Genomic DNA, 15,397 nt, shown 5'->3' with positions numbered 1-15,397 from the left:
TAACTGCACTTTAAATGAGCTATTGATCTTAAAATGTATTTTAAGGAGTACACTGACTTCCTCTGTAAAAGGGATCCATAAGCAAACAAGGATTAAAAAGCAGTATGTGCATGCGTGTTGACTTATAGGAAGATTTCTTACAAGATAATGCAGAACCACTCAAACATCTGTTTTGCTCCAACTGAAACAACTTCATTTGAGTACAATTAAGTGCTCTACACTTATTAAGTTACCCACCAAAAATATCTGACTTAGATGTACAATGTATCTGTGGAATCAAAGTCAGTACTTCTTTTGGAAAGACACAGAAAACAATAATCAATGCAGAACTGTATTTTCTGTTGCTGTTACTATATACAAAGAAGTGAATATGCTACATACATGTAAAATAATAAGATGTTCCATTTGCAACAACCTATTATTTTGAACTTTTTAATTTTATATCCTTTTCTGCTTTAACTGTAGTCCAATGACTTTTTAATCTGCACAGAAAAGGAGATCATTTTTTCCTGACTGATGCTAATAGACATACACGATAAGGTAAAAAAAAAATAATACAAGAAATAACTAATCCCCATCATATTTCATAAAAGCCTTTAGAAATACTGTGCAAATATGTTGCAGCAAGAGAAAGTATGTATCAGACAGGATGAGTCAACATCAACAAGTTACCATGGCTTACCCAGTTAAGTAGCAAACGCAGAGTTAAAAACCCACGTTTTTCTAAGTGTTTCTCACGGAAGTTTAAAGCTAGATGCTTTATTTCACATCTCAGGCAGACTAAGACTAGGCATGTGCTCAGTTACTGCAGCTGAGCTACAATGCAGGAAAAGGTGCTATTCATCAGTGAGCTAAATCAATCCAACAGACAACTGACACAGGGAGGCTTCACAGCTCCCCTGGCCACCGCTGCAATTTACTCAACCCCTCCCTGTGCTCAGCCAAGTCTATGGTGAGTCAATCCAGAGAAGTACACAGCAAACTACTCTTCGCCTCACCAAAATGTTTCCTGTGCTTTTCCTCACTGGTTCAGCTCACCACCCAGCCATGGGGTCTGGGACCCACTGCAGGGATAAGGAGACAAAGGAAGCAAGAGCAGCACAACTTTCAGTGGCAGCAAGCCATAAATCCAGCTGAATCGTATCATCAGGCTACACCCTTACTCACCTAATGGCCCCAGCCTTGAGTTATTAAGAGTTGCTTCCAATTTGTCTCCTAATCCATTTTGAGGCAATTGGTTTTCTGTTAAATACCTGTATATGAAGCAGTAGGCTTCATCCATCACCTATTTGCCCGAGCCCCTTCACAAAAAAGGCTAGCAGGTTTAGGAGAAGGACTGCTGAAACTTGCAGTAGATCTTCCCTAAGTGTAAAATCAGTGCCAGCAATCAATAATTAACATACTTTCACCCTGACCTGTCAAAGGCTAGAGACAAACCAGACACATACATTGAACTCGGTCCTTTTTGACTGGAAATACTGAAACCATAAATAATCCTCATATATAATCCTGACATAATGTAATTACCTTCAGATGGATGAGCATCATTTCTGGGAAGCTTAGGGGAAAGAGGAGCAGTATATGGTGGAGAGTCCTCAGCGTATCGTTTAGCACTCCTGTTTTCAGGTATTTCTTCTTTTGCTGTGAAGAGGAAAGTCACCACCTATTTTTCTAGCATAAAGCTTCTCATAGGGAAAGTCCAGGGACAAAAGTAAGGACATAGATCAGCCATTCACCAGGTTACAGTTCAGTGTCTTGTGTCACACAGACTCAGACGTTTCCATACAAACTTTCAAAGCTGAAGCACTCCTTAGTTTATACTGTCATTACCAAAATTATTTTGACCCTGGGTACTTTTCTGCAAAGAGTGGCTTTCACATGACAGACAGAATCATAAACATAATTTCTCCACTGGAAAGGAGGAAAAAAAATTAAGAAACAAAAAGAAAACTTTTATTTTATAAAGCACCACACAGAGACTGAGGTATCAGAAAGCTGTGAGAATGCTTCAAAGCCACTATGAATCTTCTGAAATTGTCCTGATGTGAAGGCTTCCTCCATTACAGCTCCTGCTAACCCTTAGGTTAGGACTTTTAATACCAGGCCCTGTAAATGACCTGATGGGAGATCCTGCACAAATAGTTTTATTTCCCCCCTCACTCTGTGCTCCTGGTGCAGCAAAGATATTTGTCTTATACCAAGTATCACAAGCAACCACGTGCAAAACCCACTTTTTCTACCGGAAGACTAGACTGTACATAGCGGAATGTAAAATTTTTGGAGCTACCACTGAGTAAGGCGAATAAAGAGGGAAGAAAAGACCTTCTACTGGTGTGGGAAAGGCTAAACTGAACTCCCTTTCAGGACAAGCCTCTCCTCATAAGGCAGTAAGTATGGGGTTCTTTAAGTTTATTTTATGATCTGAACATAAATTTAACAAATGAAATGTGAAGTTTTGAGCTTGTCCTTTTAGTGGTATCACAGTGGTATAATACATATGTTTCCTGGCTTGACTACAAGGAGGAGTTTACTGAACAAAATGATTTCTGCACATGTGGTATAAGCTATCCCATCCTGTCAAAGCACTACTGCACTGGAACCAATTCACTAAGAACTGAAGCATATTCATTTCAATCAATTCACGTCATAGAAAGGCAGATCGAAAAGTTACATTTCATGGAGTCACCACACTTCTCAAAAATATTAGCACTTGAAAATAACAATTGTTTAACGGTACCTGGTTTGCTCCTATCATACTCAGCAGGACTATGTGCACAGCCCATATAAGGGCTGAAAGGTTGGCTACTAAAGAGATTATCACACTGCAGGCTGTGGCAGAGTTTCTCCAAGAAGCGTAGGACAAATGATGCGCTGTTTACAGAAGGAAGATTGATGGCGTGCTTCTCCCCATCAAAGGAAGCTGTGAATAAGAAAATGATGTCAAACATCCCCCCAGCATCATGAAGTACAGTAAAACACCATCATTAACTTAAAGGAGAAGACATCCAGACTTGATTTAAACCACACAAAGACACGAGAGGAGTAAAGAATAATTTTGGTAGTTTAAAAAATTTACATCCAAAGGACTGATTTTACCTTGTTGCATCCATGCCAGTTTGAATTCCCTCTATGGGAACTTGCTGTAACAAAATAATTTTGCATTCACACCAGCATTAAAAAAACTTGCCACTATTCCCACACCAGCAAACCTTACATGTAATTTATGTTGTTTCCTTATAAAATAGCAACCTCTCCACCACCTGTTTGCAGGAGATAATACAGAAAAGACCCTTTACAGTACTTCCTAAAAAAAAAAAATAATGAAAAAAATAAAAAGAAAAGAAGGAAGCAAACAAGTTTAAGTTTTGGGTTTTTCTCAGTTTCTGACTAACTGAGCATACTTGTGGTAATGTGCTGGCACATTCATTACCACTGAAATTCTGACTACAAAAAGCATTTTGCCATTTGCTATTTTACCACTAGAGAAATCTATCCTCCTGTCAACACTACTGTGGTCAAGCTCCCATTTATTTACACAGGAGCTAGGTGGCAGAGATACCACAACAGCCACAAATGGACCTAGTCTCTTAAACTGAGTGATTATTGAGAGCCTGGACATGTGCTTGTCTTTTACTTGTTCATTTCCTTCCTTGCCCACCCCAAGTGTTTCAGCTGATGGTATTTTCCTTTTTTGTTAAAAATAACTAAGATTTTAAAAAGACTCAATAATACTAATATATGAATAAATAATTACCATCACATTAGCTGCAACTTTTAGTTACTTCTGACTAGAAAGACATTATGACAGGGCGGGAACAAATTCATCATTTATCCTTAGGGCTAGAAAGAAGTGGCATAAACTCCAGGTTTATGCATCAATTTTATGTCTTGGTTTTAAGCCTGTCATTCAGCTTTCTGTTGTTAACATAAGTTTCCAAATGATAAGTAGAGCTTTAAAGGATCACATTTAGTTGGTAGCATATGCATTTAAAAAAAACAAAACAGAAATGACAAGAAAGTCTTTATTCACAGTTCTGAATTAGGGAACTCTTCCATATCGTGTTATAAAAGAGACAGATAATATACACAAAATCAAAGAAAACACCCAAATTTAGCATATTTTAGGCCTCCTGAGGAAATTACAAGTGTCAGCTACTTACACTGGTGATGTAAGGAAGATTCTGATTAGAGTTAATGGAAGTTAACCAGCTAGCATCAACAACATGCTGCCTCTCTCATCTGCTTTCATGACAGACTGACCCAATGCAAGTGCTTAAAATTTAAGAGTCAGTACTACAAGGACAAGTCCTGGACCCACGTGTTTCCATCGCCCTTTCAGATTTTCCAGGCTCCAACGTTCAAATGAAAAGCTAATGATTCACAGTCCCACATGTGTCTCATACACAAGGTTGTCTACCTCCTGTTTGGGGAAGGGGTCTCCAAAGGCAAATTTCTGCCTGGCACTCAACCAGTTCTGGACAGCAAATGGGCTGTGAGACCTAGCACAACCTGATCTCCTGACAAATTTACTGCAAGGCAGTAGTCAGCTACAGCAAAAATTTAAAATGCTTTATAACAGCCTTATGGATCTTCTTATATGACCTTGGGGAAATCACTTATTCTCCACGCCCTAATTTCTCATTTTGAAAAGAAGCACTGAAAAGAACAATATTATCTTAAGAGTCATCAAGAGGATAAAGCAAGAAACAGCTGAGGCAAGGAGCCCCAAGAAGACATATCATGGGAAAAATCCACAAATACAGACTCAGCGCAAACACAGCTCCCTTTTACTCTGAACACTTGAGGGCAACCATATGAACTCCAAGCAAGGGTGTGGAATCCACATCCATAGGTTCAACTGTCTGCTCTGCTTGGGGACAACATAAGCCTCTTACTCCCCAGATAAATGCTAGGGGAAAATATAAAAAGGAAGACTTCTGAGGTGCAGTAACTTCAAACTAAAATGACAAATAAACAGGGACTGGAGCTTGCATGTGCAATCCCAGCCCCTGGGATGAAGTGTCATTCTTAATTCTTCACCTTCCATTGTGTAAGAATATTTTAAATACCAAGTTCAAGCCAAGAAAAAGGCTGAGAGCTAAACTATCAGAGAAATGCGTTTATCTGCTAGTGAAGAAACTCACCCAGGAATCTGATTTTAATTCTCTGCTTGAGAAGATTTACCTGAGCGTCAGTCTATCTCATCCCACCAAATGCCACAGTCTCCGTGCTAGAAGCAGAAAAAAACGGGCTAACGCCACCACCACCATTAGCAGGCTTGCTAATGAAGCCTCTAACTTCCTTTCAGTTATATATGCCTGAATTGAAACCTTATGCATCAAGCAAAAATAAAATGGTTTGTGCTTTTGTTTGAGTAAGAAAAGACGGACAAATTCTAAATTTAATTCCATTCAAAACAAGTTATTTTCTTTGGCAGCTGAATCAAAAGAACCTGCTAATTGTTCACAAGTATTCAAGCAAGATTATTTTTATTATGTCCTCATCAGCACCCAGTTTTCTCCTACAGCAGGTACAATACCCACCATCAAAGTTTATTAGTCAAAAAAATATTTGGATTTCTTTGCTTATTCTCTGCTGCAACATTTTTTTTCTTGCCAGTCTAAAAATAAAACAACTCCGAACAACAAACCACACTCCCAACCACTTTCAAACAAAAAATCTACGCTCTCAGAACTTCATTCTGTAATTCTCATTTTATTCTACAGTAGCTTTCCTCTTCTTCCTTACTGTTCACACGCACAGCTGGTTGCAATGCACTACATTAACCTAAGGTACATTTTGTGCTTCTCAAAATAAATACATCACCCACAAATCTTTGGTAAAATGACAGGGAGTATTTCCACACCCACTTCTCAGCGACCTCTTTGACAAGCCAATGAGAAAGGCAAGAGCTCAAGAACACCAGAAACCCACTAGGATCTTGAGCCTCACTATTACCTGGACCAGGACTCTGCTTCAGAAGCAGTCCATATTGCCAAGTTCCTCAAATCCAAGGCTACAGAGCTGCCCTGTCCTAATCCAGGCCTTGGGGTGAAGTCGGGTGTGGGTGTTGCTTTTTGTACAGAATTTTTGAATGTAAATAAACCAGAACAACAAAAAGATTTTGAAATTTCTCCTCTGTGAAATAATGTTTTTCAAGTACTCAGACGCAGCCCAAATATGCCACTGGCCTATGATTTAGTCCTTCGTGATAAACAATCACAAACAGAATACTGGCAATGCCCACCTCAGTGCCTTTTGTTCAAGCAAAATTGACTAGTCTGAACTAGGTATAAAATAATTAACTTCCACATATCTTGCAAAAACAAAACAAAAAAGCAATATGAGTTTCAAAATCACACATATACAATGCCATTAAACCTTTACTACACAGCAGAGAAGCAGTATCCATTTAGTGAACAAACTCATGGGGATGCATAACCAAGGCTTCCCAACCTTCTACTATACGCACATTGCGGTGCTGCTTTTTAAATAATGTTAAACAGCAACATTCTTATGAGGATTTAATTGAACCTGTATTCCACTAATCATCTTTCACATCTGGTGTTAATGTAAGGAGATTAAAGTAGTGCCAAGTCTTTTTATTGCCAGTGATAGAATTATGAATTGATGTGCTAACTGCTATATAGAATATTTCCTAGTCTAGAAGTAAAAAAGTGTCAAGCACCAGCTATTCCATTTGAGATATAGAGATAATTTATCTATAGACCTGCCATTAATATGTAGCAGAAATAAACCTATTCCATAATAGGGGACATAGGTGGATGAAGAGTGACCTAAGATACTGCTACAGTTCTGGGAATGGTGGAAGGGAAGAAGCAGCAACTTTAGCACTTGGAATTGCTTCCTTGGAAGCTAAACAGATTTGCTTGAAACTTTTCACCCACTTGGTTAAGGCATTAAGAAAACAAACACTATCTATGGATAAGATTATGGAAATTACTTCAATTAATAAAGCTGATATTTCACTCGTACTGAGTTTACTTGACAAACATTTGTTACAGCTGCTAAATGAGGTGAACGAGCTCTATTTAGTATAAGAATCTATCTGTATTGTGTACATGTAATTTAATACTGCTATTGCTAAATTCTAATTTAAAGATTATTTTTTGCTGTTGTTCAAATCATCCTAGACCCAGAGCGAGGTAATCATGCACCACTGAAACACTCTTAGTAAAGGAGTCCCAAGTACATGCTCTTGACTGTGCTCAGTTACAAAAGTGATATAAAATCATTGCAACTACTTCAATTCTTCTGCCCTCCCGCAAGTTTGTAACCAAGTGAAGGAAGAAACGAAGCTTCTTCACATACCAGTTATCATTTCCCCTCCATGATGGCCAGATTTCAGAAATCGAAAGACTGTTTTGGATTGATAGGCACAATCCACACAGGCCTGTACAGCCAGCTGAAGTACCACATTAACAGGACCTGGTCCAAAGTGATCTGGAAGCTGCTGAACTTTCTTCTTATCCAGATGAGGCCCAGAATTTCCATGCTTGTTGACATAAACACACACTGAAAAACAACAAGCCATATTTACTGCTGAGGAATTAAGACATGTTTCCAAATTAGAACTGTAATCTGTCTTTTTAGTTTTAATCTTGAGGAAAAGATGGTCAGCTCAAGAAGATACTTCCCAAGCATACAAAAAGTGAACTCTATATTTTATCAAGGTTCTCCTGCCCGAGTCCAAAATCCACTTCTTTCTGGTCTCTAAAGCCCTTCTCTAGCCCTCTACTGTAATAACGGTGTCATGAACTGTGCTTACCCTTTATTTTTACTTTGTTCATACACTGGTTCCAATAAAGTAAGAACACTGGGACAGGCTGCCCAGAGAGGTTGTGGAGTCTCCTTCACTGGAGACATTCAAAACCCACCTGGACACGTTCCTGTGTGATGTGCTCTGGGTGACCCTGCTCTGCCAGGGGGGTTGGACTGGGTGATCTTTTGAGGTCCCTTCCAACCCCTAGGATTCTGTGGTTCTGTGATACCAGCAGGTACTCTGAACTACCAAGAGGCAATTCTAAAAAGCTGGCCTTACCAAGTTACTGCACTAAATTTTCACCTGAGAAGCAGCAACAGAGACAACTCTATGGTATGTACCTGCCACTGATGTTCATTCTGAAGTACCCGTGTAGCATTAACATCTGCATGTATAATGGTCCTGTGAGCATGTATAACAGCTACTGAAGGTCTGTACCTTCAGAATTCCCAAGACACTCTTGTAGGATTTCCACACTGTAACTTGGCCTTCTCTGCTAAATAAAACAAACATACTTCTCCAGAAACACTGTAAGGTGGTTTAAAGCTTGGCACAAACCTATCAAATTGGACTTTGGAAACTACTTTATTTTATAGAGATTATGCAAAACTGTGTTTTAAAAGGAATGCTAATGCAGAAAAACATGGGGAAAAGTCTTAACTGAATACTTTTTTTTTTTGGCCTTGGCTATCACATGAGCTTAATGAAAAAACATGCCTCTGATACAATTAAACAGACAATCTAAGCATCCCATTATATAAAAGACTGCAGTATTTTCTGAACTGTAGTATTATTTGGGTTTAGTTAAAACACTGGATTTTAAAAAATGAAATATTTCTATAGGTGCTTTAATGATCTTATGCCTTCATGCATATCTGCTCACACTCTGATGCCTGCATACTGGAGGAAACCTATTTGTACAAATAATCAAAGATACAAACAGTAAAAATAGTTTTCATGGCATCTTCTGTCTGGGCTCAAACACAACTGCCTCCTGAAATGTTTATTTTCCTAGGAAACACATGCATATTTTCCCCTCATCCATCACTGAAGTTGGGAGTAAGAAGAGCCTTACAACTTCTACTGTAAAAACAGTTTTTTAAATGTAAAAAAGCCCCCCAAACAAAATTATCATAATTTATAGAGTTTTTAGAAAGTCCTGAGATTTCAACTGACAACATACGAATCAGTTAGCTACAGGGTTACAAGTTCCTCAATTAGTTCATTAACTGGTTTATTTGTCTTTCACCAACCCTTTTCAAGATACATTCCATTATCTTTCAAAACCAAGCGAGAATAAGAGGAAGGACTAATATATTTCCTTTGACTGCCTTTACTTGGTTTAAACACTGAGCAGTTTCTTTTAATGTAAAGCTATACAGAGATAAAATCTCCATTTTGTTATATTACAGTACGAATTGCATGATATCATAACATTATATAGGTTTTCAGCTCCACCTTTTCCCATTTCATTAATTAAGGAGCGAGACAGACATGAAAAAATAATGCAGTTTCTTTTCCCAGACAGGAACAAACTGCAAGGTCTACCAGATCTATTAAAAGCCCCTGTGCTCCAGCATTTCTTGCTATAATGAAGGCATCAGAACAGTAGTTCTGCAAGGTAACACCAGCACCCACAGATATCTTTAAAAACTAAGGCAGCTGGATAATGATTTACAGTAACAGGTTTGCAGCACAGTTTCCATAAAATCACACTAATAGCTTGGTTGAAACGGAAGTAATTTCACACTAAAAATGTAATTCATTTTTTTTATTTGTCATTTACCTGTGGATATAACTGCTGCAGTTGCACCAGACAAACTAATTCCATCTTTAATTATCTGCGTAGTTCCACTGTCCTCTTCAGGAGAGGAATGAGGAGAAGATGACGCAGGAGGTAGTTGTTCCAGCAAGATTTTTTTCTGTTTAGAGAAAAAAAAAAAAACAAGTCAAAATGCTTAATTTTTGTTAAGGTGTCTGCAAAGTATTTCTGCCATCTGTTGCCATCTTACCGAATGTGTGTGGTTCTTTATCACAAAAGTACTACACAGAGCAGAGAAGATAAAGTCCAGGAAAGGAAGACCAGAAACTGTCAGTTTGTATTTATAGCTACTTAAGTAAAACAGTGGAAGACAAATTACTTAAGAAGGAACCCACCTCTATCTGAAAAGTGGGAAAAGAATGAGATTTATATACTAACTCATGACCTTTTGAAGTTTTAGGAAGCACAGAACAGGTGTTTTGTATTATTTTCATGTCCACACCCTTCCAATCATCTGGGTTTGTCACAACTCAAATCAGTTAGTTGGGCTGTGTATATATACCCACTTAAAAAATGAGTCACATTTAGGTGTCAGCTTTACAGTGCACCTAGATTTCCCCTCTGCTTGTTTCAAGGAGGCTGAAATTCTCCATTACTCACTTCTACAAACTGGTGCTTTATGCAAGGTATCAAATAAACCAGTAGTTAAAATCCAGTCACATGAGTTGCCAAAACCTTTACCTTTCCCAATCAAACTTATTTGCAGCTTATCATATGACAGAAAACCAGACTTCACATTTAGAAATTGGTCAGCGTGCATTACCTTCAATCTGAGGAAAGGAGAATTTTGTTGTCATTTGGTTTGGACTGGGGTTTAGAAGAGATGTGCATATGGAAGGCATTTCTAATATGCTTTGACATTGTGAAGATATGCTATGAAAATACATGGAAATTTAAAAAAAATAACACATTGGAGAAAAGTTCAGCACCTCTCCTACCACCATTTATTCTTGCATGAGAACAGATTATGCTCTCATTCTCTTACCTACCAAAAAAGTTCAGAATATAAGAGACTACCCAAGGTCCTGACATTATTGAAGGCAGCAAAGACCTGGCTACTCATGTGGAAAGGATTACTGCTAAATTCATCTACAGTGAACTGAAAATTCAGTCAGGTTGCTAAAGGAGGCTAAGCTCTCTTGCATTTAGCAGTATTAATTCTTTATATTTTTCAAAGCAGCATATTTTCCAAATAATATATTAAAAATCACATAGAATGCAATCAAAATATACACCTTCCTAAAAGCAGCAGTGCTTAACTTCTTCACAACACCTATAAAGAATACATTAACTTTCTTCTGAAATCCAGAGCATGTTAAAGAAAATTCCTCTGCCCCTTAAAGTTCAGAGAAGAAAGGTTTGGTTGCAGAAACTACTGGGTGGAATCACCATGAAAGTAGGGAATAGGCTACCAAGGCTTGGCATTGCATTGTGAATGAGATGAGGTGGCTCAGGTCAGACACTGAACCAAACAGTGATGTATTACTTGTCAGGAATTGCAGACATATCTTAACACTGGGAGACAAAATGGTCTCTCTCCATCCTCAATACAAAGAGCAAAATTGTGCTTGGAAAGTCCAAGCTTTTGATCTGAAGCCTGACACTCCTGAAGGCTCCTCTGAAGCAGGGACTCCTTGGGGGCCCAGCTGTCTGTCACCATGCTGCAAAATATGGGTGGTCGAGTTGTGAGGAAAAAGGAGGAAACAGGAGATACACAGGCATGAAAACAAAACACAAATGCTAAACTGTAAGACAGAGGCACACACAAGTGTGTTGAGGCTAGCTGGCCATTTCCTACTTTCTCCTTCAGAAGGAGGAAAGAGAATGTGAAAAACAGCACGTTATGCTTGCTCAGCTGAGGTTCTCCTTTTGCAACCCCAAACTGACAAGCAGTAAACTCTGATCCCAAAGCCATGTTTCACAAGACAGGCCACGCTCCCATCAGGGCTCGGCACAATTGCCTGACCAGGGTGTCACTGGCTGGCCCCTTCCAGCTGGGAGGGCATGGGAGCTCTGCCTGACTGCAGAGAGCTCTGCTCACAGTCTGGCACCTCCAACTTCACAGGTTTATCCTGATAATTAAAAACTCCCTTCTTGTGGGGTTGAATTAAGGGATCTACACTTAGACCAAGGCACGTCCCCCTGAAATTCTGGAAGGAACTCTTCACATTGTTATGCAAAGTGTACTTTTTAAAAAATAGCAAGAGTTATTAAGAGGTTTTTTCATTATGGTAGAGTAAAACCATACAGTGCAAACTGAGGGAGACAAACAGAAAACAAAATCCAACACAGATCTCATACTTACGGAGAAGCTTAGAAAACTGCTACGTAAAGGAGAAAAATGACAACAACTCAATATTCCTAGCTGTATAATAAAAGTTAATACCTGCACAATGATAAACATTGCAGCACAACAAACATAAAACGGGCGAAGAAAGCCAAACACCTCTACAGTATATTGGGCATAGACCAATCTCCCTAAATACACAGATTTTGAACTACCACATTTCCAGCTTCCAGTATAAGCACAATTACTTAACTGGAGGGTTTTGGATCAGTCTTCAAACAAAACAAAAGCAGACCTTTCAAATCTCCATGCACATACCACTTGCATTGTATTTGCATATGTACTGTGAAGCATACAGGCTGTATTGCACACCCTGTCAGACACACCCTATCTGTGCAGAACTCCTACAAAGCCATTTCCTCTCTTTAACCTTATGCTAACAGGTGTAACAGTCCAAAGAAGAGCTTGCACATATGTATAACATTTGGTAATTTAACCACACACCAAAGCAATAACAACCTTCCATAGATTCTCAAAAAGAGCTAATTTTTAAAGTTTTTAATGCAAAAGTTAATGTAGTAAAACTCCCAAGTTCAATATATCAAATTTCAATTCTGCCAACACTAACTCAGTTGCTTGGTCCTGTGGAGGAAATCAGGAGTGCATAGTGCTAGTTCATATTTACTGCCTCAAGACAGGGAGTGTCAGCAGTAGCCCGTATTCCTCAAGAAAATCCCCCCAGGTACCTCACACCAAATGAAGTGCTCCAAGCAGACACTTTCAGACACGCAGCATTTAGAGCCCAGAAGTCCCCTCTAAGGGTGAGATGCCCATAACAATTCTTGCAAAGGATACACAAAGCCTCTCATTTTCTTTTTCATCAGACACAGAGGACAAAACTCTTACATGAAAGTGTGCATCCTGCCATACCTGAGTACCTTCTTCAGATACAAAAGTCCTGTGCTCAATGCTCTCCTTTAAAGCCCCTCAGACTCACCAGCAGAGTCTGGACGGAAGCACCTTTCTCCTCTTTAATCTGTGTCTCTGTGCACTTTTATACACTGAACAAGAGATAAAAGCTGGAGACCACCTGCATCAGTAGCCTATCAGTTTGGATACCCAACTGGAAGGGGTAGGCAGCAGAGAAGACAGCACTTGCCTTTTTATTTCCAGTCCCCAGAATAATTTCTTACCTTGTGGTTATAATTTCAACAAAGTGCCTGCTTCCAGTTTTCTGCTAGAACCTTCTAGGTATGGTCTAATAATGTTACTTCACTAGCACTTTATACTGATCAGCACTATCACTGAATGGAGAAGTCCCACCTGTGCCATCACTCCACTCCTTTCCACACATCACTAGCAGTAGATCCCACAGCCCACTGTGACCCAGGACCCCAAAATTTCAACCTTTGAAACTTGGGGGCAAAAGAGTGTGGGGGGAAAGGAACAGAAAAAACAATGGCCCCCACTCCCCCATTGCTGCTAATGGAAAGGAGGGAGGAGCACAGGGACAGACACAAATTTTTTGGGGAAAGGGACTGCAGGATTGCTACTCTTCTTTGACAGCCTGCAGCGAGTAAAAACGCCTCAGAAAACAGATTGTCTTTCCATAGCAACTCAAGACTTAGGCCTAAGTCTGCCCTGCTGTGATTCAATCTCTCCTTACAGCAGCAGTAGCATTTGTGCCTGTTTTGAGGGAAGCAGACAAAGGTGGTAGTAAGAAAGACGGATGCTAGGTTAGCTGACTAGCAGTTTACCTCCCTAAACTACTTCATTAGGGGATCGCTTACCCACCAGTGCTGGTGTCACAGTGGGCACGGTAAGGAGAAGGGTTCAGCAGTGCTGGTTTGTGCTTGGTCAAACAGCTGCAGAGGAGCTGGAGCTGGAGGCAGCTGCCAACTGTCCAAGTCTGACTCAGCTTGGAAGGGAGAAAGGCAGAAAGACACCACATCTTTCAGATTAGGGCAAAATAAGGCTCACACCTGGAGAAATGTATTGCCTGGAATGAAGCCTCACACTAGTATCTCCAAGATTAGGGGGTATCTAAGAGATCCATTTGGCAAATCTAGCTATACATTTAAGGTCCCTAAATTTTGCACCAAAATGTTCACTGTTTCTAACCCTTTGTTCCTAAACATGAGGCAAAATCCAAATAATAATGATGATGATGATGATGATAATAATAACAATTAAATTAAGTGAGCTATGTACTTTGTTCAGTAAAAAAATCACCCAGACTAAAAACCCTAAAGGCCTCGTAGCTCTTGGAATTTTACTGGAAATTGATATTCCAGAATACTATAGCTAAACACCAGCAAGTCACTCGTAAGTAAAACTGTAACCTTGTTCTGGAATAAAACATTCCACAGAAGCTTATACTGAAATATTACAGAATAGCTATTCTAGACTCTTGTAACTAATTGCTAAAACAGTAAAGCCCTGAAGGCTGAAGAGAAGACAGAAAATTAAAGAATAATAATAAAAAAAACTCACTACAAAATTTTGCAATATAAAGTAAAGGAGTAGATAAGGACTAACCTTTTTTCCAGGTTTTAAACTTTTTTTCCTTGATTTAAGATTTTCAGTATGAGAGGTGGTTTTTGTCAAGGGAATATTTTTAGGAGACCTGCCCTTCTTGGGAACTGCAGACTGTCCAGGGGGTTTGCCCCGACCTGGCTTCCTGCTCCGTTGCGCTGGTACTGGAGCAGATTTCTGTGGAGACTGCATTGAACGCCGGGTCACTTTGGAAGGGGAAGATTGGATTTTTGCACTGCTCTTTGTAATGGAAACTGAGGAAAAACAAAAACAAAAGGGGAGGAAAACCTCAAAATGAAGGATGGAAAGCAACTTTTCTAACAAAGGATTTAAAAAAAATAAAATTGTAGTGCACAATTTCTATTGTAAAATAAATATAGTTGGAATATTTGAACTTTAGTGGTTGGCATTAAACTATATGATCTCATTAAAACCCAAAAGAACTCTCAATACCCACTATTTTAGAGGGACTTTCCTAGGAGAAAAACATTCAAACAAATTTAAAAAGTATTCATCCACTCACCTTATAAATGCTTCCCATATTTTTCTTTACAATATTTGTAAAGTGTTATTCATCAAGAAAGCTTTCCAAGTACTTTACAAACCATATAGCCATAATACATCCGTTCTCCTCTAAGAGCAGTTTCCACAATGACAAGACATGCCAACTACTATTAGGGAGCTACAAACCTTTTGAGCAGTGAAGAAAATCATCCCACTGATGAGCAGAAACTGATGATAGGCAAAGTATCATTAATAAGCATTTGTCTGAGATGCCAGTTTAGAAAGTTAAATTCACATAATTATACCCAGTTTTTTCTACCTGGAGCCATCCAGACTTAAAATGTTATTTGGAAGAAGGACTTCCAAAAAAATCAAACATGAAGTAACATTTTTATTCATTCTTAACACTGAAGTGGTTTTCTCTTGACTCTCCCATTTCCAAAAAATTGATCCAATATGTCTATGA

At 39.0% G+C, this 15,397-nt stretch overlaps 1 protein-coding gene across 2 annotated transcripts in view; it reads right to left on the bottom strand.

The window, feature by feature from the left end:
- The window catches only part of SCML2 (Scm polycomb group protein like 2), a 70,849-nt gene that overhangs the window by 8,642 nt on the left and 46,810 nt on the right, over positions 1–15,397 (bottom strand). For both annotated transcript variants that reach the window (XM_051639181.1, XM_051639192.1), the window contains 5 exons: positions 14,431–14,681; positions 9,570–9,705; positions 7,333–7,536; positions 2,738–2,920; positions 1,528–1,641 (listed from right to left, as the gene is read on the bottom strand). In XM_051639181.1, the coding sequence (XP_051495141.1) occupies positions 1,528–1,641; positions 2,738–2,920; positions 7,333–7,536; positions 9,570–9,705; positions 14,431–14,681 (888 nt within the window). The remainder of the gene's footprint in view (positions 1–1,527; positions 1,642–2,737; positions 2,921–7,332; positions 7,537–9,569; positions 9,706–14,430; positions 14,682–15,397) is intronic.

This window comes from Apus apus, chromosome 1 (assembly GCF_020740795.1).
Source record: "Apus apus isolate bApuApu2 chromosome 1, bApuApu2.pri.cur, whole genome shotgun sequence".
Taxonomy (NCBI): Eukaryota; Metazoa; Chordata; class Aves; order Apodiformes; family Apodidae; genus Apus; species Apus apus.
This window is presented reverse-complemented; position numbering and strand designations above follow the sequence as displayed.